The sequence below is a fragment of the Macadamia integrifolia genome, chromosome 13 (genome assembly GCF_013358625.1).
Source record: "Macadamia integrifolia cultivar HAES 741 chromosome 13, SCU_Mint_v3, whole genome shotgun sequence".
Taxonomy (NCBI): Eukaryota; Viridiplantae; Streptophyta; class Magnoliopsida; order Proteales; family Proteaceae; genus Macadamia; species Macadamia integrifolia.
The window spans coordinates 2,617,288-2,642,245 of record NC_056569.1 but is presented as its reverse complement, the minus strand read 5'-3'; the positions used below and the strand labels follow the sequence as shown (position 1 = coordinate 2,642,245).

At 35.8% G+C, this 24,958-nt stretch overlaps 2 protein-coding genes across 2 annotated transcripts; one reads left to right on the top strand and one right to left on the bottom strand.

Annotated features, from left to right (window-relative positions):
- Positions 1 to 767: 767 nt before the first annotated feature.
- On the bottom strand, positions 768 to 6,138 carry LOC122059805 (probable xyloglucan endotransglucosylase/hydrolase protein 26). The gene is made up of 5 exons (XM_042622842.1): positions 6,042 to 6,138; positions 5,674 to 5,726; positions 1,547 to 1,642; positions 1,260 to 1,453; positions 768 to 1,176 (listed from the first exon to the last, which is right to left on the bottom strand). The coding sequence occupies exons 1-5, from the start codon at positions 6,136 to 6,138 to the stop codon at positions 768 to 770; spliced, it is 849 nt and encodes a 282-aa protein (XP_042478776.1).
- Positions 6,139 to 6,304: 166 nt separating this feature from the next.
- LOC122059804 lies at positions 6,305 to 23,749 on the top strand. The gene is made up of 5 exons (XM_042622841.1): positions 6,305 to 6,486; positions 17,288 to 17,506; positions 18,446 to 18,525; positions 20,400 to 20,483; positions 22,838 to 23,749. The coding sequence occupies exons 1-5, from the start codon at positions 6,305 to 6,307 to the stop codon at positions 22,861 to 22,863; spliced, it is 591 nt and encodes a 196-aa protein (XP_042478775.1). The 3' UTR covers positions 22,864 to 23,749.
- The last annotated feature ends 1,209 nt before the right edge of the window (positions 23,750 to 24,958 follow it).

Below are 24,958 nucleotides of genomic sequence, written 5' to 3'. Positions count from 1 at the left end.
GTTTTTTTTTTTTTTAAATACTCTTTAAGTGGACCGAATAATTCGGTTTAATTCAGTTCGGTCCGAATTATTCGCCTTTTATATTCACTTTTGAAAAAATCGTGAATTTTTACCGAATTTTATTTTTAATTCGGATTCGATCAGAAGTTTTGATTAAATTCGAAAAAATTCGATTCGGCCGAATAATTCGCGAATTATTCGACCGAATTGATAACACTGTTATGGTATAAGAGAAGGGTCTGTAGCTTCATCAAGCATGGGAGAAAATAACCATCTTTTTCTGCACCCGCACTTGAGAGACAGGGAGAAACTAGAAAACACTCTTTGAAACTGACACCAGTAGCTAGGTTGCGGAGGCGTTTTCAACAGCATGGCGAGGTTGTTGATCTTATAAGGAGATAAGTTCCACTACCCTTGTCCTTCAGTTTCAGTTTCTTACAAACTTCACTGCTTGCATAGAAACTCTTTTGATGGAACTTATACACCAGCATTATAGAACTGTTGGATCAAAAGAACATGATTTTTCATATAATTTCAGTCTCTAATACAAGAATTCAGGGTTAAAAAAAAAAAATTTGATCTGCAACATGAAAAATAATTTTTTTTTACCAGTATTAACTACAATGTTGGGAACATACAGCCAATAATAGAGAATTTATTCCTCATTTGTAAGTAGAAATAATTCAAACAAAAGGGGGCACTAATAGTTTATTCATCTCTTTTGGATCCAAAATGATTCAAACAATACAGAAATTCTTTTCTTACTTCTAATATTCCTCTAAATAACATTCAGTGGGCATATTCCAGTTGAATCTCTTATAATCAGTGCAGTAGTTGTAGATCAGGTAGTTGTCTCTAGCCCAATTCATCTGACCAATTTGACTGTCGTTTAACTTGCTGTAAACAAGAGATGTCCACCAGTGGTAAGGGGTGATAGCAGCACATTCAATGATGCTATATTCTCCATTCCATTGGCAAGCCCTTGGCCTAAAATTTCTAAATCCAGCTTTGAAAGGTGCACAGCTCCAATCAATCTTCACACGCCCACCTTGTGTGCACCAGTTATCAGCATTCCATAAGCTGGCATAAAGCCACATCCCTTGCTTGTTTGGGTAAGCAATGCCCTTACTCTCATAGTTCCGAAATGCTCGGATTGGCAGCCCATCAATAAACCACCTGAAACAAGAGCAAACATGATGGTGATGGACTTTGAAGCAGTGAAACAAACAATTTGGACAGGTCCTAGTGGGTAAACTTACACAATTTCACTTGGGTTCCAATGTATATTGTAGTTGTGGTAATCAGCATTTGGGTCAAACCAAAGTTTAAATTGCTGTTCTTTGCTTCCAACACCCTGAGCAAAGACATTTGTGTGGACAGTGTAAGGCTCTCCTGATGAATTACCCAAAAACTCAAAGTCTATCTCATCATGCTTGTCACCGGTTGAAGACAATAGCACATAATTTATAATGGAATTTAGCCAGATTTCATGTGTGGGGAAAATATGAAACTTGGGTTTCACATACTAAAATATATGGTTAATTACATAGTAGGCTGTAACAGTGCCAGCAGAATTCCCAAGGAATATAGTTGGCAGGGTAGGAGATGATGCCTTAACTAGTGAGACTATTTCTTTAAAGGTCTGAGAAAGAGATTGAGCACAATGACTCTCAAATGCATCTCAAATATTCTTGGGACAATTCTTCAAGGAATCAGGATAACCAGTTTTTTTTTTTTTTTTAAAGGGGGGGGGGGGGGGGGGAGTGGATCATTATATTTTACTTCCATTTTTGCCACATGTGGCCTAATGCCATCTAGGGTTTAAGACAGAATCTATATCAAATGCTACTACAAATTTATTTGAGCCTGTGAGGAACTGGTTAAACTCTCTCTATTCTAAAACTCTAGTTGAGTTCACATAATTTTTTAGGTGACTCAACTGAGAAATCAGCCAAGAAATGTTTCGATTATTGTCTGAGTCGACTTGTAGATTAAGCATTTTGGTTACTCAATAGGGATCAGTTCCATATTAGGATTAAATTGATTTTAATTCTTCAATTTGAAGTGCTGGACAAAGTAGGATCTAAAGAATGAAAGAAACAGTATGAAATCAATAGCCATTCTAGTCTTGTCACATATGAAATCAAAAGCCATCATGAACAATTAATGTTGAAGATGACATTAAGACATTGGTATATAGTTATTAGGATAAGAGGAACATACCTGACCAATTGGTTAGCAGAAGCTCAAGATCATCACCATGTAAAGTAAACATTCAGACCTGTAATCTGGGCTTGATTACCTCCCCATGTAAAGTACACATTCTCTGGAAATGTGGCCTCTACAGAGTTCAGATTGAGTGCAATCAGAGAGATGACAAGTGCAAAGAAAAGACCTCCTAAATTGGCCATATACGCCAACCCAAAATCTTAATATCCTTCTCTCTTCTTTGGTAGATAGGGACAATTGCTTCTTCTCTAAAGATAGAAACTGAAATTGAGATGCATCTGAAGATCAAGGGTGTCAATTGGACGGTCTGATTCGGTTTCGGTCAGGTTGAATCGGTTTCGGTCTAGGAATGAGGGAGACTAAAACCAATTCATTAAGGAACTTCGGTTTTCGGTCAGTTTCGGTTTCAGTCTGGTATGGTTTCGGTTTATTTTCATTTTTCAATATCGGTTTAATATTGGTTTAGATCGGCTTGTTATTGGGCTTGAACCATAATGAATCTTACATTCATCACTTACAATGACAAGATTTGACCCCAAAAAAAAAAAAAAAAAACTTTAAATTTATGATTAAATCATGGTTTATCATTGTAAGGGAAATATAACTAATATTGAAACCAATGGATAACAAATTACTAAGAAGATAACTAATATTGGAATCACAAAATGAACCATATTATCCAATCATTCATTTAAATATCCGACTAGTTTTCTATAGTGAACAAAGAAATCAATGGAAGCATTATTACAATTTACAAATCAATTTCTCTATTCATAACCTAATATTTAATGATTTGTAACAATTCACCTTACAATAAAAAAATTTCTCTCATATTGTAAAAAATGGATGGTCAATTCCCCAATTTATAATCTCATAATCATTTATTTTTTTATCGGTTTTATTCGGTTTGGTTATTGGTCGGTTCGGTTTGGATCGGTTTTCAGTTGGTCCCAACATACCTTAGTCCAAAACCAATCCAATAACGATCGGTTTGATTTGGTTCTAGTTTTATCGGTCGGTTTCGATCGGTTTTATCGAATCGGGCTAGGTTTTGACACACCCTATGAAGATGGTTTAAGACAACTTTATATAGGATACACTGAGAATGAGAATAAGATTTATACAGTTCTTTTATTCATTTATAACTAATACTGGCTTGCAGGTTTGATGAATATGTATGACTTGGCAGTCTTTCTTAGAATATTTCTTTTCAGGGGTCAATTAAGGACTGGAGCGCGGTTCTCTAAGGTCAAACTTTAGTTCCTATCTTTCTATAAACTGGGAGGAACCATTGATTAGACAATATAACTCTACTAATGTGTTCTTAACAAGTGGGTGTTGAGAATATTTCTGCAGTTATATACCATTAGTCCATAAATTAATTAGAAGATACTAAGCATGGCCATGTTATCTTGGGCTAATGCTGCAATGCACAAAGGAGAGAAGATATTGGTGAAGCCATGGGCACGTACAGCACACATTTGAGAAGAGAACAACGTTTCTCATACAGACAAGCTGGCACGCTGTGCAAGTAGGATTGTATTGTGCAAGAGACATGGACAACACGCTCACCTCAGCAGGAGAGGGAGAGATGGGGTTTCTGGATAGCTAGGGAAGCTGCCTAGCCTCTTATTTTTTCAAGGATTCTGTTGATGGTAATGTTGAAGGTAAATCTTTTAGATAATGGTATCATCTTTTGGTCTGCTGATGGCAATATCATAGTTGGATTCTTGAGATTGATTTGTATTTTCCCGTCTAGGTATGCCTGATAAGGTTCTAAAACTTGGGATGGATCTTAGGATTGGTCAAGGCAGACAATGATCCAACATCAATCTAGATCGGCTTAGATGGGATGGTATCAGATAGATTATTACCCCTATTTATTTTTTAATAAAAATCAGTTTTATTACGTTTTAACCTTTGGGTCTTACCCAATGGGATCGGATTGGGGATCGGACAAGGCCAATTCCGATCCAATCCAGCCTAGTTAGATTGACTGATCTGATTCGAGTTTTAGAATCATGACTCCTGGACATTAAATTTTGTACATCTTTATTTTTATAATATAATATTTTTTTGATCTTCTACTTAAAAAAAGATATGTAGATTACCATATCAATATTTATCCTAAGCATCTCCTCGCATTCGTTACAAATCAAATAATAGATAGAGATTGGGATTAACTTGATATTCACAACAGCAAAATCCACCAATGAAATGCAATTCTTGAACCCGTCATTACCTGATGAAAGAAATTCACTCAATGATGAAACTATAATGGAGGAGAGACTCTCTTCCTCCCTTTATGAACCAACTCAATTATGAATTCTCAATTTAGTAGTATGATTAGCGTTTCTCATATTGATTCTCTTTAAAATTAGTAGTTGTGATCAAGCCAAGTAGTGTGATCGAAAAGGGTGATCTCATAGCTTATCCAACATCACACATAAGGATAGTCCATGTGAGATTAATCGCCAAGTGATAGAAATTTTCATTATTTTTCATTCCTTCCACTTGTCAAAATTACACAATGGACATAGGTATGAAAATGGATATCTCTAAAATTCTTAATCCGTTGAGTTACCAATATCAGAGAATCTTCATCGGTGAGTGGATGTGAAAAATTTTAAAATATAAATTATATATTCATAATAAGTTTTTAGATAACTCTCACTAGATGTTCTGTTTTATAGGAAGTGAATACAATGTTGATCATCTCTTCCATCTATATTAATAGAATATTGTACAACGATATTTATCCAAAGCAAACATCAACTTTGGTACATCATAAACACATAAAGTTCGTTGCTCACCAACGGTGCTACCCCCTTGCATGAGTTAGTCGTTCTTTTGTGCTCATTCTGTTAGTATTTTTCATAATTTCTTCGAACAATTTTAGACCATGCAAGAGAAATGAAGCGAACTAACCAGCCTGATCTCACAATTGTATGGGTCATCATACTGCTCCAATTCCATGAACTCACAAATCCCCTTGAGCTATAAATCCCTAGCGTAAAGACAATAGCTATCAAAGAAATAGGCCACAGCCGCAGGACATGGGGCCAGCAGCCACAACAACGGCTGGATTGGCTTAAGTTTTGCAAGGTTTGTTAGAGATGATCCCCTATGATTTCACCTGTTTCCGCCTATGTTTTTTCATTAAAAGGAAAAAAAAAAAAAGAGGGAGAGGGATAGGTATACTAGCGTAATACCTAGGAATTAGGAATGCTAATGGTATTTTAACCGTAGGATTTGATCAACATGAATTGAACTGTTGGATGGAAAGAAGATATACAAATTGTCAATTCACGGTTGCCACACCTTTACTCTCTCTCTTTCTCTCTCTTCTCACCGGAAAAAGTCATTCATTTTACCGGATCCAACTGGAGAAAGCAAAGTAGTTGGGTTTTTTTTTTCCCTTTTATCTATCGATTTGCAGAGTACAGTTTGATAATCAGCAGCAACTACGGTGGCAGTAGCGGCGGCAACAGCAGCGGCTACAGCAACAGCAACAAGCATCAGCTCAAACAAGAGGCTTCGGCTTTTTGATAAGTAAGCCATCTCTCTCTTTCTCTCTCTACTGGTTTTTCCCCTTTCTTCTATAGATATGCAGAGAGCGGTGTAAAGATCGGCGACAATTTTTTTTTTCCTTTCTTTTATTGATTTGCAGAGTGCAGCTTGAATATCAGCAGCAGTGGCAACATCAGCATAAGCCATCTCTCTCTACTGGTTTTTTCCCTTTCTTCTATTGATTTGCAGAGAGCGGCGTGAACATCGGTGTCAATTTTTTTTCCTTTCTTCTATCAATTTGCATAGTGTAGCTTGAACATCAGCAGCAGCGGCCGCGGTAGCGGCAGTGGCAGTAGCAACAGCGATGGCAGCAGCAACGACAACAGCAACGTAAGCCATCTCTCTCTTTCTCTCTCTACTGGTTTTTTCCCTTTCTTCTATTGATTTGCAGAGAGCGGCGTGAACATTGGTGACAATTTTTTTTTCCTTTCTTCTATCAATTTGCAAAGAGCGGCGTGAACATCGGCAGCGGTGGCAGCGGCGGCAGCAGCAGCAGTGAGGGGTCATGGTCGGAATCACAATCTGGACTTTTCCATTTCCGACGATAAACTTGCTGGCCCGAGTCTCAACCAGTGTTGTAGAAACGATTAAACTTTCTGGCGACGGTGATGCTTCAGGCACACTGGCAGGAGAAGGGGTCGTGGTTGGGGGTGTAGTACCATGGAGCGGCGGTGTTGGACAGGTTTTGTAAGACCTCGCCCTATAAATGGTTGAGATTTTTTATGTTTTATCTAACAGTTAAAATTCTGCTAGGATACCTTATTCCTAGGTATTAGGACTAGCAATCTATTCTTTTCCTTTTTTTTTTTTTTGAAGAAATATTAAAGTGAATATTCGTGTTTTGTGTATGCAACTATGCATGTGCATCATCATTTATCATATGTCGGTTATATATATATATATATATATGATTTATTTCCCTTTATTATTATTTGATTGTGAAACCTTTTATATATGTTTATTATTTGATAAATGAAACCATTAAAGGGTTTTTGTATTACAATTTTAATGTCATTTAGATCATTATATATCTTGGGTTTGATTCGACACTTCTCAAGTTTTTTCTATTTGGTGTACACATGAGATTATTCGTTTTAATGATTTATACACATAAGATTTGTTATGGTGGATATTTGAAATTTGATATAGGAGATTTTCTATGATATAATAAATCAGTGTATACATGAGTTTTGTTAGGGTATTAAAAGTTGGCACAACCTGAGTCGATCGGTTGAAGCCTCAGACCAGTGCAACCTACTACAAAATGTATCAGGCTAAAGGAACAATAGATAATCGAGCACTCCTGTGCAAGGTAAAATGCTTCTTGAGAAGTTATATCCATCATAAATCACCAATGGACCAACCCCCTTGGGTTATTGATTATTGACATCCTTTGCTACGTTGTACTCTTGAGTTTTGCTATGGTATGTATCATGGTTTATGATTCCATGTATATTGTTTGCACGTATAATCGATTTAAAAAAAAATTTTAAAGCTGTATAATAAAGTTTGATCCATAAAGTATTGATGGGTCATAAGTTTTGGCTTATTACTTATGTCTTATGACCTTATTTAATAAATGTTATCCATATGAAGTCATTAATCTGTAACCCAAAATGTATTAGTCCGATCGGGCTAGCAACCCGAATAGGCCTCACCAGGCAACATGGAGACCCGACCCAACAACGTACCATATGAGTGATCTGCCAGCCCGATCCTAGTTGACCCAATTGACGGAGTTAGAAATTATTTTCATAAATTGGTTCTATTTGGCTCATTGTTAAGGAGCTGTTTGGTTGCTAGTTATTAACCAATTGAGAACTTGTCTTGTTGCTGATTTAAAATCAGTTTGGGAACCAGTTTGTCTACTAATTTAAAATTAGTTTGACATGTGGTCTAGAATCAGGCTTTCTCCAGGAGAACCATATTTTGTACTCCCATGAAAGTTTAAGGTGACGATATTCTGTACTCTCATGACGATTAGAGAAGTAGATATTTTGTAATCCTATTATGGTTATGGAGGATGTTCATGTTCTCATAATCTCTAAAATGCCACGTATGTTGTGAAATTTTTAACGTCACAAGAAGAGATTTCATATGGATTAAGTGCCTAACAGTTTGTGAGGACACAAAATGCTGTTTAAGATATTTTATATGTCACCACAATATGATTCTTTTAAGTACTCATGACGGTTCGAAATGTAACAAAGCCTAGTAAATTAATTTTGAGAGGCATTTTGCAACTTTTGAGAATACTGTTGGGCTTTTATGCCTTATAGTTACAAGATTATCATTAAAAATGGGTTTAGAAAATGCCACAACATCCTAAAATCCCATAAAGTTAAATGCCTATCATTGGTAAAAAAAACTACAATTGAGATCATCAAAACTGTTTTTCCTGAGGTTTTTGGGCTTTCTGGCTTTGCCCATTTGACTCAATTTTTTAATCAATTGAACCCACATGTCACATATGAAATACTTGGTGACATTTTGGCACCGTTTAATATCATTTCAACTGTCTAAAAACAGCAAAAACAGCTTTTCACGTTTTTGGAAATAAAAAAGGATTTTTTGATGTTTGATAAACCTATTTCTCGAAACGTTTTTTTACAGACATAATGTCACTAAAAAACCCTATAGTATCATCGGATGCCCAAAAGGGAGAGAGGGTTTGGTTGCCTCTTTTTAGGTTTAAATAGTTGAGAGATTTATCGAGCTTTTTTTTTTCTCTCAAATTCGTTTCTAAAAACGATGAAACAAGTAAGACTTGTTTCGTCAAAGTTGTTTCTAGAATTATAAATAGGCATAAATTTTGATTTATGTTTCTAGAAACCGGTGAAACAGAATAACTTTATCAAACGCATTTTAGGTTGTTTCTCCATTTCAGGGAACAAGAAAACGCAGAAACAACAGAAACCGAACGTTGTCAAACAGTGCCTTTGTCACTGCTATGTTTGGTATGCATTTTAGGTCAATAATGTATTCTTAAAAAATCATATCTAACACAGCCTTCATTTAGAATTGGGTGCTAGCTGGGACCCAAAAAATGGTGAGGTTGAGAAGATGAGATGACAATTATACATTCAATAAAATATTGGGCACCAGTCAGATGTTTAAGATCATGGGTAAATGACAAAGGCTATGTTTGGTATGATTTCTTCAGATACATTATTGACATAGAATGCATACCAAACATAACTTACTTATTTGGGTTTTTAATAATAATTTCACCGAAAGGACTTATAAATTGTCACAATATCTTAAAGTTTATAATTGGTTCAATATAAAGTCTTCAGAGTGTGACAACCTGACTAATATGTTTGTAGATTATTTTGGGTTGCAACTTCATCCCACATACAAGTTGTAATGACCTTTACTTTATTGCTGAAAATTAATATAAAGTTAATTTCAACATAAAGATTTGAGTGCATCATAATTGGAATATTAGAATGCTAAATTTTTGGAGATGACAATAATAGTGGGAGTATACAGTCATGGAAAATAGAAGTGAAATGAATTTCCTATTCTAATTTCCACTTTGACATATGAAAGTAAAGTTGTTGTTGAACCTATTGTTCAATGTGATCGATGCAGGAGCATTTTCGAATGGGTCAACAAACCAGTCCAATAAGCCCACAAGCCCAAGCCAAAGAATAGAATCTGAAAATAAAAGTTACAATCCAAGATTTTGGGGTAACTTCACGGCGACACCTGTATCAACTCAGAATGAACTAGAAGTCGTGCTATATATGGATGGAAGGGTCTAGAAGGCAATTTTCCAACAAAAACACGGTGCATCATTTGCTATTTTCTAAAAGAAGTTATAGCCGTTTTGGTAAAGTGTGTCTGGACTGACTGTAGGCACTTAGAATTTCAAAATTCATGTTTTTAGTCCAACTTCCATTTAAATTCGGTTCTAGAACTTCTTGGGCACTTCAACCATTATATTTTCAATCTCTTCAAGATGTGAAAAATGTCTTTCAATGCTTCCAAGGTCCTAACCTATTGGATAGTTGTTTGTCTTCCCTATATTTGTTTTTTCCAATTAGTCTTAATTTATTGCCTATGCTGGGAAAGTTGTTCTATGTTCACCTATATAAGCTTACACCAGTGAATGAAATGCATACTTAGAGTTTAGTCATAATTTGAGCCTTTGACTTTTGAGAAGAAGTGGTTCTTCTTGAGTTCTCTTATTCCTTAGGTGCATTCCTTTGAGTGGCGAGTTCTTTTCTCTTTTGAAGCAGTCACTTGTATTACCTCCTACTCTATAATTTTTCGGCGTCAGTGATGATATTGGAATTGAACAAATAGATTTAAAGAGATCCTCAAGAGTCAAAAAGTGTTTTGAGAAAATATTTATTGTAAATTTTTCATGGCACTAGTAACACATGTTGATCTCGAACTACATCTTGATCTCGAACTACATCAAGTTGGTTTCCAAATGTATTTCCTAACTGGTGCTTTTATTGAGGAATATCCTAATGCGCCTTTAGTAGGTAGTTTATGTTGGGGATCCTTTTACCATATTAAACATATGAATAACCCTATAATTTTATAATACAAGAATTATATTTTAGAATACAAGAATCATAAAAGATATTTAACCATGGGTATAGTCCCTAAACCAAGATCAATGAAGTACTCCCTTCATAGATCTTAAAATACATAACCATATAGATTTACCATATCTATAATAATCAATGAGACATTCATGACATGAACCATAAATGGGAACAGAGAAGTACATGTGTCCCATGAACATAGATCATGAACCTCTGTCCCATGTGGTTAAACATTACTCTCATGAACATGACAATAACGAACTACGCAAGTGAAGTCCTTCTACTAAGATCTTCTGTAGCCTCTTACTCTAGAGTTTCTTTTCTTTCTGTGCACTTGCTCTTGTGAGAAAGCCGTGCTCCCAAAACCAATAAGGCATTAAAGTAATGGTTGTAGGGACCGTCAGTATTCTATTTATAATAGAATCCCTAAAACCCTATTCCACTCTCACAATGGAAAGAGCTAGGAGTTTTCTAATCAGAGTGAGTCTATAATTGCTTGGGCCCAATGGATCAATCGGTATCAGTTAAGCCCACATAAAAATCCTAACAATCTCCCACTTGGGCTACACTGATACTGATATCTTTCCATTGACTCCTGGCCAAATAATCCCAAGACTGAACACCACTCAATCAAACTTTGATCCAATCAATAATCTCTACTGTTGAAAAATAGTAGAAAATACACCTCAATATACAACATATAACTATCTAATGTTACAGACAATAGAAAATTATCAATCCAAATCGCCTGGAAACATATATATAAGGAATTGATATCATACCTGTGATCACATGAAATATACATTTTCTTATAGGTCCTTTCTTGATCTAAATATCAGCCTACCTTGAAAACCTCACAGGTAGAAAACTTTGATATTAATCAACACTTGGCAAACTGTCATTTTCTTGAATTAATATCTTACTTTGGCATACCGCCTATGGCTAACTGCCACTTCCATGGATTTAGGTTAAATACCACCATAAATCATAAACTTTGGCAAACCGCTTGTGGTAAACCACTACTTCTTTGGACTTAGGCTAAATACAGCCATACATCACAAATTCTGATAAAGTATCATCAATTACCTTGACTTATCGTCAATTACTTTGGCTAAGCACTGCTAATAAACCTTAGCAGACACAGCTTTAAACTTTGACTTTTACCGTCTTTAAACTTTGGCTGTTGCTACCATGATATATTTGGTTAAATGAGATCATAAAACTCCCACTAACCAAGCATATCAAAAACCTCAATAATACCAATGCCAGAAAATATGGCTCTTGAGTACTTTGTCGATAAACTTGGGTGACACCACTTTTGGGCAAATGTCACATTTACCTTGGGAAACACACAATTGAACTGAATGTACCACTTTGGTGGGTTTCACTCATTCCTATTATGTTTTCTACATTTGAGATGAATATATGTATAGAAGTGTATGCTTTAATGTGTTTCTTAATCAACTAAGGACAACACAAACAAATGAAGCATAAATGGACATAAATAATTTAGAGAATAAGATTTAAGACAAAATCATTTCAAAATTGCTCCAAAATCATTATAAACTTAATAGGATAACAAAATTATTCCTATATCCCTTCAGTTGTGCTTTGATCAGCAATAACACCTTTTTGGGTTCCTTGAGAGCTAAAACTAGATCAAGTAACACACAAGAGGCACAACCGTTATTACATTCTTATCCTTTGGGGTAAGAATGCACTGATCCTCTTGTAAATCCAAATTTACTGTGAAAATACAATTACTTTTATCATATATGGGCTTAGAAGCCTCTAAGTTATAGTCATTTCCGTACATGTATTTTCTTTAACTTGGGTAACATCACCTTTGGGCAAATGTCACTAACTTTGCTGCGCTTGGAAAAACTATGAAAGAATAGGATGTGCCACTTTGGTGGATTCCATCCAATCCTTTCATAGCTTCCTCGAAATATACTGTGCAGCATAAAATGTGCGGAAGCTCACACCCAGTTTAATTCTAATATATTTATCCATCATAGGGTGTTTCAGACAAAACATTCAAGTACAAAATGACATGAATATGAATTTACTATATATTTCAGCCATAAATAATTCTTCAATATCATGATAATAATAAATCAATGTAAAACTCAAAATAATTTTTTTTGCATGAAAAACAATATAGTACACTGAATTTATTCTCCCACTAGCAACCTAGTATATTGACCTTCTACTAGTAACATCTCCCACTAGCAACCTAGTATACCGAATTTATTCTCCCACTGGTCGAGCCACATAAAACAGCTTAAGATCCATATTTTTATCCTCCCACTTGGTTCGACCAGTCATAAATTAATCCATTTATTGGATAACACAATTCGTTAAATGTGACATACATATAAACTTGTTCACATAAGCCCAAAAACAAAAGAAAACCAAACATTTATCAATTAATGTTCATAAATAGGTTTTCAAAGAATAATGATAGTATTTAAGAACTTGGTATTGGATTGATCAAAATCGATACTGATCCAACCCAACCAATCCGAATTGATCTAATCGGAATACAAAAAAAAAATAACACATTAAATAAACCTCTAACCAATGGTCATAGTCATGAAACTCTCATCCACACTATTGCCATTAATCAACTGTCTAATACCATTTAGGGCAAAAATCTTTGCTTTAAAAGCATAATACCAAACTATTGATTTGGTTTTCCTAGTATAGAAAACTAGGTCTTTGAGGCAAATGTAGACCTCCATATTCTCAAGCCACTTTTAAAGACATTCAGTTTAATGGTTTAACTCAAGGAAGAATAATCCATTCAACATTTAATTAATGTATATAACATCAATAAAATTAAAACCAATATTACATCACTAACCATTAAACATAACCAGAGTGTCAACCGAACTACATTCTCAACCTTTGGATTTGGAATGCACTGGTCTACTAAAAAACTACAATGAACGTGGGAGCTCTTCAACTTTGAAAATTACTGTCACTTTTGGATGAATAGCAACTTCTAGGTTAAGGTCTACCCAAAATACACTTGCATTTATGCTTATCTTTGATAATGTCGCATTTGGGCAAGCATTATCTAATTCCTACCAATAATTTTCTATGTCTTTGAAAATAAGACAAAACCTTTGAGTTGCAAACCTATTGCAGTAATCTTAGATTTTACCACTTTGGTGGGTTCCATCAATTCCACTGCAATAGCTTACAACTACACCTGACAGCTTAAATTTGTGGGTTATTTAAACATGAACTAAATATCAATTTACATGTAAAAGAACAAGCATATAACTATTAACAAAATAAACATTACAATGCTCAATTATCAATTACTTCAAGAATGTCAACCGAAACCACATTCCTGACCTTTGGGTCTGAAACATACTGGTCCACTCAAGTTTCTGTTATTACTGTGAGACTTCTTCTAACTTTCGAAATGTACCGCCATCTTTGGATGGACAACATCTTCTTGGTTGAGAAATCCCTATTCTGTTTTTTTTTTTCTTTTTACTTGCTTTAACTTTAACTTTTCTTTGATAATGTCACCTTTGGGTGAACATTAGCAACCTTGCTACCAATCATTATTCTCTGTCTTTTCAAATAAAGAAGATCTTTGATTTGTATTCTATTACAATAAGGTTGAATTTTACTACTTTGGTGGATTCTATCCAATCTTACTGTAATAATCTACAAATTCATTCTGACAGCTAAAAGTGAGATTATTTAAGCATGAATAAAAATATTCATAAACAAAAGCATGAACTACATTACCAAGAATAAACAAGTTCATATTCTGATATGCAAGTAATGTATGAATTGATTTTCTTTTATTTCTTTCAATTAATAGAAAAATCATAAAGAATCATTAACCACCCATACTTGTAACTTATAGAAAACAGACCATAAAAGTTGATCAAAACTAGGCTCATAATATATCAAAACGAAGAACACAAAAAATTGGACTCAACGCAAAAAATCAGGGTGAAAAATTCTTCGCCATTTGCCCATACGAGCCATTTGAGGTTACATGTACAAAAATGGATCAAAATCAATCTAGTTTCCCAAACCAACCGGTTCGGCCAAGCGGTTTAATCCGGTTCGGGCATATTAGTTCTGGGTCAAAATCTGGGTCAATTGGTCAACGACCCGGTCAACCTTTGATCGAGTCAAACAGAGTTGGTCATGAGTTGACCCACTGCACCCCTGGTCAACTCGGTAGGGTTTTCGAGGTGACCCGATGATGACTCGTCGCCGTTTCTTTTTTTTTTTTTTTGAATTTAAAAAAAAAAAATTCTCTCTCCTCTGGCAGCTCATTTCCAACGGAGCGTGCCGGCACGTCCGGAGGTTTCCAGTGACTTGCGGTATACCACTGTGACCGTATTTTCGTGCTCTAAAGTTTTCGTGAAGAAAGTTTTCCGATACGGGATCTTTAAGTAATGGTAAAATTACGATTTTCATGATTTGGGACACAAACCCAAATCTATAATAATCAATGGGACATCCATGACATGAACCATAAATGGGAATAGAGAAGTACCTGTGTCCCATGAACATAGATCATGAACCTCTGTCCCATGTGGTTAAACATTACTCTCATTAAGATGACAATAACAAACTACGCAAGTGAAGTCCTTTTACTAAGATCTTCTGCAACCTCTTACTCTAGGGTTTCCTTTCTTTCTGTGCACTTGCTCTTGTGAGAAAACCGTGCTCCCAAAACCAATAAGGTATTAAAGTAATAGTTACAGGGACCGTCAATATTCTATTTATAATAGAATCCCTAAAACCCTATTCCACTCTCACAATGGAAAGAGCTAGGAGTTTCCTAATCAGAGTGGGTCTATAATTGCTTGGGCCCAATGGATCAATCGATATCAATTAAGCCCACATAAAAATCCTAATAGTTTAATGTCTCTCAGGTTATACAAGACCTGACATTTCCTTCTTTGTGAGAATATTGAAAAGATTCCAATGAGGCTATTTCATCCATTATGGAAGCAGAAGGTGCAACATGCATGTTAGGCATTATAGTTAAGGCATGACAAAAGTCAATACAGATCTTATGTGGAAATACTGTAGTAGTTTCCCTCTTTCCTAAAATGTACTCAATGAGTCAACAAAGTAAAATAAAATATTTTCATTGCCAAAGGAGTTGTTCGGGAACATCGAGTAGCAATAAAACATACCTTTCTACAGTATGGCCATTACCCGCATGAGTCCTAATGCCGTAGTTCTTTATTTTTTATCCGCATTGTGTGTATTTCTTCTCTAGTGTATTCCGTGAAGCTTTCTCCCCCTCTCCATTAATGGGTTGTTCAGATATTATAAAATCTCTTGGTGGGACACTTCACCGATATCTTAGGCGGGTCTGATACTTGTTGTTTTCTTGGTTGCCACATTCTCCTCCCCTTTGGGCATAATGTCTCCGTTATGGCTCCATACACTATTGGGGTCCTCTTTGATACCATCTATAACGCCCCGACCATTGTGCCAAAGTTAATGAGGACGGGGCATTATAACTATAATGGATTATGTCCATCAAATTTTTTGGAGAAAGCGCCTTCCTTAAAAGCAGAATGGTCATTGAATGAGAATTGTTGTATACATCACCTCATATTTAATGATTTTCTATATACTAATACAACAAAGGAAAAAATGATTCATTCTATATTTCTAAAAGTAATATAATTAAATTTTAAATATTAAGAAAGATTATAATGGATCATATCCATCACAATCTTTGGAGAAAAGCACCTTCTTTGAGGAGGAATGGTCCTTGAAAGGGAAAGAGTTACGGTATTCAACTTGCACATGAATGCTTGCAAATGAAAGCTGATTTAATTTGTCACGAGCCTCATTATAGGTTCAATTAGTGTGCTGTCCTATCTCTTGCTGATGGCAATATCAAAGGTAGATGGGGAATAGGTTTTTTTATTTTTTTTTTTAAATTACTTCACAGCATTCAAAGAACTGGTGTGAGGATATAATGCAATCTATTCATTGCCCTCAACATGAAACTCTGAATTTCAATCCATTTTGCTCTAAACATATCATCTATAGGCTGCCAAGCTAAAGCAAGTGTCCAACTGAGTATAGTGACAATTGATGTTGTTAACAACAATGAATATACACCTACTGCAAGCAGCACCTTACCCAACAATAGGGTTTTAGATTGCTTATGGAAGAGTGAATTAACACCTAGAATTTCAGGACAAATTAATTGACTATGAAGGAGATCGATCAATCTTAGCTGAGGAAAACAAAGAAGAAAGGAAAGATGGAAGAGGAAAGAAAAAATGAACAGAGGAGAAAATGAGACGGGAAGATCTAACCTGAGAATTAGGACTCAAGTCTGAATCGAGTTAGGAGGGAGAAGAAGAAAGGAGAGGAAAAACACAAGGCCAGCCTTGGCTCCACAAACAATAATTCAAATCAATTTGCTCCAATCAATTAATACAATCTTCTGTTATTTCTTGCACAGTTCAATAATTTGGGAGGTATTGTTCACTCTTCTGTAGAGGATGTTGTGACCTGCTGACCCTAGTTCAGAGGCCTTTCCATGGATTGTGGTTTAGTTTTTTAAGTGCTTGGTGCTTTCTGTATGGTAGGGTACAGAGTCTAGAACAGAATCTATAAGATCAAAGAGGTAGGGACCACACTTAGAACCAGCCCAAAATAAAATTTTTTGGAAAAAACTGAAAACTGGACAATATTTAGAATTTAATTTGATTTGGAAGAAAAAGCCAGTCATTGTGGCATTTACCAAACACTACCCAGAGGTTGTATGTATGAGTAAATCCTTTCGAGATTCCAGAAATTAGAAAGGAGAAATTCACGTAAACAGTGACTAGAACTCAAGGCTGTAATGTAGCAAGTACTAATTAAACTGGACTGTAACAATAGAATGTACTCAGTCTTGTGAACAGATTTAAGCAAGAAAATAATATTTTAATTACCAACAATGCTCCACAAGTTCTTCTGGTTGATACTTTTCCTTTGACATCAAGATTTGTTTCAGTCTTTATACTGAAGCTCACATTTATTGTCCAGGGTTACTTTTTGCTTCCTGAAGGAGCTAAATCTAAGCACAACATACGTACTGTTAACATCAGCATATCTGCTACACATTCCTGCTTTGGGAACAGGTGAAATTCAGTACATTTCTTTTGGTAATGTAATCTAGATGATTAGGTGTTGATTTTGGAATCATTCATCTTGTTTTTCATACTGCTGTCAGTTGTAAATAACATTACTTCTGATGGGTTCTAAAAAGCTATCAGATCATCAATTTTAGAAAGTGTGTTCCCTTGAGTGGAAGATGATGGTTACGTGGTGCTTCGATTATGTATAAATAGGTGTAATGTGTCAACTTCTCAATTTTTACTCCATGAAGATAATATACCTGTGCCTGTGTGGGTAAATTAAGAGTTTACATGGTAAACTATAGTACCAAATAAATTGAAAATACACTGATGTGGTCGTGGGAGCCGAATAGATGATTACCTTATTAAAGTACATAATGTAAGTTTTGATGATTCTCCATTGCTTGCTGTTCCTATTGAAGTTAGCTCATCTCCTTGCTGTATTTTTTTATTTATTTATTTATATTTTTTTAATGAACTATGTGAACAAATATGTCACATATGTTTTTTCATCTATGCATGCCTATATAATCCACAGGCACTTACATGCAGGGGTACCATAGAGTATTTTTAACAATATTATTTTCCATTTTTCCTTCTAAGGCCAGTATAATTTTCTAATCTAATCCAAAATTTAATGAAACTTGTAATGCATTTTAGTCCATGCATTACTCCCGATGTTTATTTATTTTTTCATCCTCTCTCTCAATTTGAGGAATAGAAGTGGTAAAGGCAAAGCAGGTCAGATCCTCATAGATCCGAATCCCACTCTGAATCCGCATCCAGTTTCACATGAACTGACCCAGGATCCACACATAATCATGCATGTGGATCCATAATATAAGTTCCTTCTTTCTGGTTTGCCAGCTTGTATGTAGATATAATTGGACAAATTTATTCCAGTAATATTGACACATTTTTGGTGCATCTTCTCGTTTCCAGGTGGCAGCAACTTCTCATTAACAGCTTTGTTGGATATGACACAATACTGATGAATAGTTTACTGAATTCTCCTGGCCAAGGTGATAACTGATTCCATATGTACATGATATAACATTTGGTATTTTGGAATTTCTAGTCATGATACATGAACAGAAATGTATCCCAACAAATATAATGCTGGTATGTGGCTTTATTTTGTTGTGGATTGTTGATCTATTTATAGGACGTACCTCGGCACAATGGTAAGGTTGCTCCATTGTGACCTAGTGATCGTGGGTTCGAGTCAGGAAGGCATCTATTTGTGCCTTTACGAAGTTGCTGCACACATATGAGAGGTTCCTGCCAGCTTGCAAACCTGCATAAAAATTGTTTTACCACAGTTAAATCCCGTTCTTTGGCCAGAAAAAAAAAAACTTGATTGCCTCTTGGATTGACTTTACCAGTAAAACCTTTCCTATTAAGTACCTTGGTGCTCCCCTCTACCAAGGCAGAAGTACTATCAGCAAACAACCTCTCCGCAAATCGGGAGTAAGGCTGTGTACATTATGATCCTCTCCAGACCTTGCAGTGGTGGTAACCTCTTGCACTGGGCACGCACTTTTTTTTTTTTACCATTGTTGATCTATTTGGTCAGTTCGCAGAAGGGCTTCAAAAGCACCACAAAACAAGACCAAATTGGCTAATCTAACTGTAGAGAAGAAAACGATAGCACTTACAATAATGTTGATTTTATGAAACACAAACAACATGGCAGAAGAAGCCATAGTGAAATCCATCCTGAAGCTTTAGAATGCAGCCCGGGGTTTTATGCTCTGAAATTCTAGTAAATATATTGATAATTCTTAAAACAATAAGTCTGCTCTATATCTGGCAAAATGAACCTAGCACTACCCCATTAGGAAGGGGTTCCTGTGCTGTCCACTGAAACTGTGCCATGTGGACAAGTGGTGTGACTGGTCTGACCATTGGATAGAGAGGACATGGTCTGGGTTAGCTTCATGCCAAATTTCAGTCTAATTCAATCAAATGGGCCCTCGTGTATTGGCATGCATCCACGTTTATGTCCATTCACCTCAACTGGTACTCCAATCACTATGCTGTGCTCTACTATAATCTTGATTTTTTTTTTCCACTTGGCAGACTTCATCTAGGTTGGAATTTGATATGTGAGCAGGGGACTTTGGGATCTACGTGTCCACAAAATTTGGGCCCAAGTGAACTGCCATGAGGCACATAATTGGGCGGTGCAGGAAACCTTTCCAAGTTATGTATATATGTATCTACATGGCATAGACCATGGACAGAAGTACCCTTGAACATCGACCAAAATGCTACAGATGATCAAACTGTCTTCTGCTCTAGTAACTAATTAAATCCATTAGTTTATAAAAAAAAAATTATCTTAGGCTTTAGGCTCTAATAACTGCTTGAATAAACACAAATTGATATAGGCTGTAAAGAGAAGCTAGGAGGCATATATGGGGGTTCAGTTAGGTCCTGCGTTAGTTTATTATGCCAAAAGATACAATCAAATGTCCATACCCGGCCATGCTCCCCACTGATTATGTGCACAGAGAGACCTATTTTGCAATTCCATTTTATTTGGATTCCATTTTCTCTGTTAGCGAATGCTCCTTCCAGTCCTTCGATTCCTTTTCAATTGTCAGTGTCAGTGTCAGTGCATATACGTTTTTGCAAAGCTTTCCGTTTCTAGACGCTTGGACTTGCATTTAAGCTTACTTGCCCAGAAACATTAGTGGCTTTCATTGCATATGACTAGACCATCTCAATTGAGTTTTCTTTCTTTTATCCTCCATTCCATGTACCCTAGGTACCATACTATGCTCTCATTTCTGGAAATATGTTTAGTCATATGAAATTTTTTTTACTTAAAATGAAAGTATAGCATTATTGTACTTCTGTTTTTAAGCATAATTTTCAAACTTCCATGCAGGTTATCTTTATAACTATCAAACTAAGGAGTTCTATGATCTAAGTTATGCACATGAACCAGCAGTGGGTTCTACAAGATTTGGAGGTTTGTCTAGTCAAATTTTTTTTCCACTTATAATGTCATCTTTTTGGAATATCAAAAGTGCTTTTTGTGCTCCATCTAAAGCGTATTTGTGGTACTGCTAATTTATAAATTCTCAAGCAATGTGGGTCACTTAGGGACTGGTTGGAACTTTTGTTTTGATATTTGCACCAATCTTTTGATCCATTACCAGCAATTATATGTATCTTAGTTTTCACGGCGTCTAGGTGACCCGAAGTGTTGGAGGGGATCCAGTTGCAAGGCGGCACCAACAAGGCACCTGCCTAGGCACCTAGATGCCTTGACAACTATGGTATCTTCAATCACAGTTGTCACAGTGTCTAGGTCACCCAAGGCGTTGTAGGCGGTCCAAATGCTAGGTGACACCAACAAGGCGTCTGCCTAGGGGACCAAGGCGATACCTGCACAACTATGTCTTAAATCCATCCTTAACTGGATCTTCTTCATCAATATGTGGCTGATATCGTTCGAGTCGAAATCTTCGTCCTCCTCCCCTTCTTTCTTTTCCAATTGCAAGTACTTCATCTTCATCTTCATCTTCATCTTCATATTGCAGTGGATGTATACTTGTTTATCCAGTTTTGCATGACTGAGAATGTTGTGAGGCCTGTTATGTATGAAACCAAACGTACCCCAATTCCTTCACTATTACTTGATAATGCCATTTGTCATAAGATCCTAGTTGCAATTCACTTCAAGTTGGGAGCACTACCCCTATAGTTTAACCCCCAGTAAGTTGTATAAGGAAAAAATCAATCCAGACAGTTATGTGATAACCATCCTAAGTCATTTGGTTTTTTTAACCGAAGTACTTAGCATACTTACTAGGGCCGAGTGTTCTTCCATGGACGACCATTCGATTACCAAACCCATGCAAGCCCATTGGAAATACTTCACCTAAAAGATGATGAATTTCATTAGCCACTCAATGAACCTTTAACATTTTATATGACCGTATATTTCCATATATGAAACATTAAGTATTTACCTCATACATAGCAGTTGTGGCATTTGTGGTTTCCAGTTCCATCCTATTTATCACATTGCTAAGGACTTCCAACAATGTCGGGTCATACACTATTCATTGGCTATAATGAAATTTTGGATTTAAAGAATAGGCTGCACAATGTGGGGAAATAATTTGAGAAGGATTGAAGTGAAAACCTGAATTCCTAAATAATTCACAAATTTTAGATCATAGTTGGCAAGGTGCCAAGGCAACCCAAGGTGGTTGATAGGTGCCTAAGCGCTTAGGCGACAAGGCGCCCGCCTAGGCAACTGATCAAGGCACCCAAGTGTTATTTTTGTTTTCCTTCTCTAACATTATTTGTTTTCCCTCTTTTCTAACATTATCTTGTTTTTCATGCTCTATCAATTGGGGTTTCATACAAAAGCAAAACAACATAGGTTGTTGCAAGCCACAACAAAAGGAAGCCTTGATGGAACTATCAAACCAGGAAGATGGATCACAATTGCTAGTTTTTCGATGGTCTTCAACAATGACAAGCTGAAGAAAAAAAGAATAAGAGAGAATAGCTCACATAAGGCACATAAGACCCTAATTAAGCAAAGATATTACTAGTATACACCAGCTGTACTAACTCTTAACAATACTGACATAGGCTTAGGGGTGTCAAAAGTTGTTCTTGTTAAGTGTCTATACAACAACTTGGCCTTATTCAAACTAAATGGGGTCAGCTACATGGGTCCTTTCCCTCAAATCAGCTATATTTGATATCATACTTGATATAAGCCCTAAAGTTATTTTAAGTATGCCCCTAGCTCTTTAAGTTCCTTTAATCTGAATAAAATCAATCCTCCATATTGGAGCATGCAAGAGGTCTCCTTTGACCATGGTCATGCCACCTCAAATGACTTTCTCATAGCTTATTATGTATCAAACCTACACCCAAATCAGTTATAATATGTTCATTCCTTGCCATAGTTGTCTAGGTGTTCAGGTGGTTCAACCTGGCACCTTGGTTGCCCAGATGGCGGTGTCACCTTGAATTTCCTCCTTCAACTGCCTCAGTTTGCCTAGGCGCCGTGATAACTATGTTCCTTATTTTATCCTTCCTAGTTTTACCACTCATCCATCTCAACATCCTCATCTCCACTACACTGAGTTTATATACATGATGCTTTTGAACTGCCCAACATTTTGCACCATAAATCATAGTCAGTCATATAATTGTCATATACAACTTTCTTTTAAGTTTTAAAGGAATACGTTGATCACACAACACTCCGGATGCATTTCTCGCTTCATACATCCTATTTTAATTCTTTGTGAAATCATCCTCTATATCATCTTCTTTATTTATGATTGAGCCCAGATACAGAAAATAATCAAGGTTATTAAGGCGGTGAGGCGACTGAGGCGTTTGAGGGTCCTTCGGAGCGCTTTGGCAATAGGGCAGGCACAAGGCGTCGTTTTATTGAATAAAGCGTTCTTGTGTTATATTTTTTTATACAACCGTTCTATTTGACGCATATGGCATGTTAAAAATTATATAATACTACTATATGCTAAATAAAGATTAAAGGTTTATACTTCATATCAATGCAAAATATTCATAAAAAAAAAAAATCAATGAAGTGAATAAATTAAGTTCATCTTCATCATTCATCAATCATCAATCATCAATCATCAATCATCATAGCATATAGTATAAATATATAATGATGAAACAAAATTATAAACACGATGTACAGATGGCAGCCATAATAAATATGAACTATTTACAACAAGATGAAAAAGTGTTTACAGCTAAACAAACATGATCATAGGAGCTAATTTAGCATCTCCAAACATGATGTACAGATGGCAGCCATAATAAATAATCAAACTTTGTTCCATAGGAAAGCAAATTATTGGAAAAACTAAAGGGCGTACAATCATATGAATATTCATAGTAGTCAGACACAGACGGAAGGTGGAAAAAATAAAGGGGACAATAGTACAACACATTTTGCCCATCCAACAGAAAAAAATAAAAAAAAAAGAGAGAGAGAGCTGCAGGTTGCACACTTGTACTGTTGCTGTGAAGAAGGGAGACTGGGAGAGGAAAAGAAACCAGAAAAAAAAATGAAAAAACAGAGGAAAGGAAGCCAAAAAAAAAAAAAAGGTAGAATTGTAGAAGGGAGAGGAAATTAGGAAAAGAAAAATACCTACATCAGCTGCAAAAGGTAGAATCCTGTTTTTTTTTTTTTTTAGTTTTAGTATTAATAGTCTTGATCCCATGCATCTCAAGTGTATTCTTCCTCCAAATGACATTTGGAATTTTTGTAAATTAGTTTTAAAAAACAGTAACTTAAAAAAAATTACATAAGGCGACCACCTGGACATAAGTCGTCATAAGGTGCATAAGGCGTCGCCTTATAGCGCCTTACTAGTTAAGGCGGTCGCATTATGTATTGAATGTAAAGCGGACCACTGCCTTAGACTCCTAGAACTGCCTCAGCGCCTAGGCGCCACCTTACCAGCACCTTGGTGACACCTTGATAACTATGACAATAATCACTTTGTAGAACCTCCCTCTCATCAATTTTCACAACCTCATTATCCGTCCTCGTGTAAGTAAAATTACATCATATATTCCGTCTTCATTCTACTTTTTTAAAACCTTCTTATTATAAGGTTGATTTCCATAACTCTAACTTGGCATTAATGTCTGCTTTTGTCTTAATCACCAAAATAATATCATCAGCAAAAAGCATAAACCCCAGAATGTCATCTTGGATGTCTCTGGTTAATTCATCCATGATAAGTGCAAAAAAAAATAGGGGCTTAAAGCTGATCCTTGATGTAATCCAGTTATAATTCAAAATTCAATACTTTGACACCCCCAAGTTCTCGCACTAGTCACCACACCATCATAGACACTGATCAGATGTCTATGATTTTACTGTCAATTGGCAAATGGATTTTCTTCATTCTTAATACATATTTGAGTTGCTTTAATTAAATCTTATGTTTTCTAGTACTAAATTATGTATAGAATAGATTATATAAAAAAAAAGGATATTGTAGGTTACACCATATAGTGCAACCTAGGGTCCGAAGCTAAACTACCATCTTTTTGTGTGTTTTAATCATGTTTAAATAACCTTTCCTGAAGTTTTAGGGAAGAATTCAACTTTTTGATTATTGAAATACATATTTCTATTTTTTGGCCAAAATGTGCAATAGTTGACAGAAATTTTGCCATTTTATGAAATATTTGGTTTGAAACAGACTCAGAATTTAATTGAACATAGTTGTGTTGTTGGTAGAGGTGACTCCATCTATTCCATGCATATGTACTGGAATGCATAGTTGTCAAAGCATTGCCCAGGCACCTTCAAGGTTTCTAGGTGATGCCTCGCTTTACTGGATGTAGCTAAGGCAACCGCTTTGGCTACCTGGGCATTACATAGGTCGCTGCGCAGGCGCCTTATGCTATTTTTTTTTTTTT

Bases quoted from the DNA above. Each gene is read 5' to 3' on its own strand.
- LOC122059805 (XM_042622842.1), bottom strand. From the start codon at position 6,138: ATGGCTTACGTTGCTGTTGTCGTTGCTGCTGCCATCGCTGTTGCTACT. The intron at 1,454-1,546 runs GTAATTAACCAT...AATTATGTGCTA, and splicing joins GCACTGTTACAGCCTACTAT to TTGTCTTCAACCGGTGACAA. The intron at 1,177-1,259 runs GTAAGTTTACCC...CTCTTGTTTCAG, and splicing joins TGGAACCCAAGTGAAATTGT to GTGGTTTATTGATGGGCTGC.
- LOC122059804 (XM_042622841.1), top strand. From the start codon at position 6,305: ATGGTCGGAATCACAATCTGGACTTTTCCATTTCCGACGATAAACTTG. The intron at 6,487-17,287 runs GTAAGACCTCGC...TCTTGTGAACAG, and splicing joins GGCGGTGTTGGACAGGTTTT to ATTTAAGCAAGAAAATAATA. The intron at 20,484-22,837 runs GTTTGTCTAGTC...GATTGAGCCCAG, and splicing joins GGGTTCTACAAGATTTGGAG to ATACAGAAAATAATCAAGGT.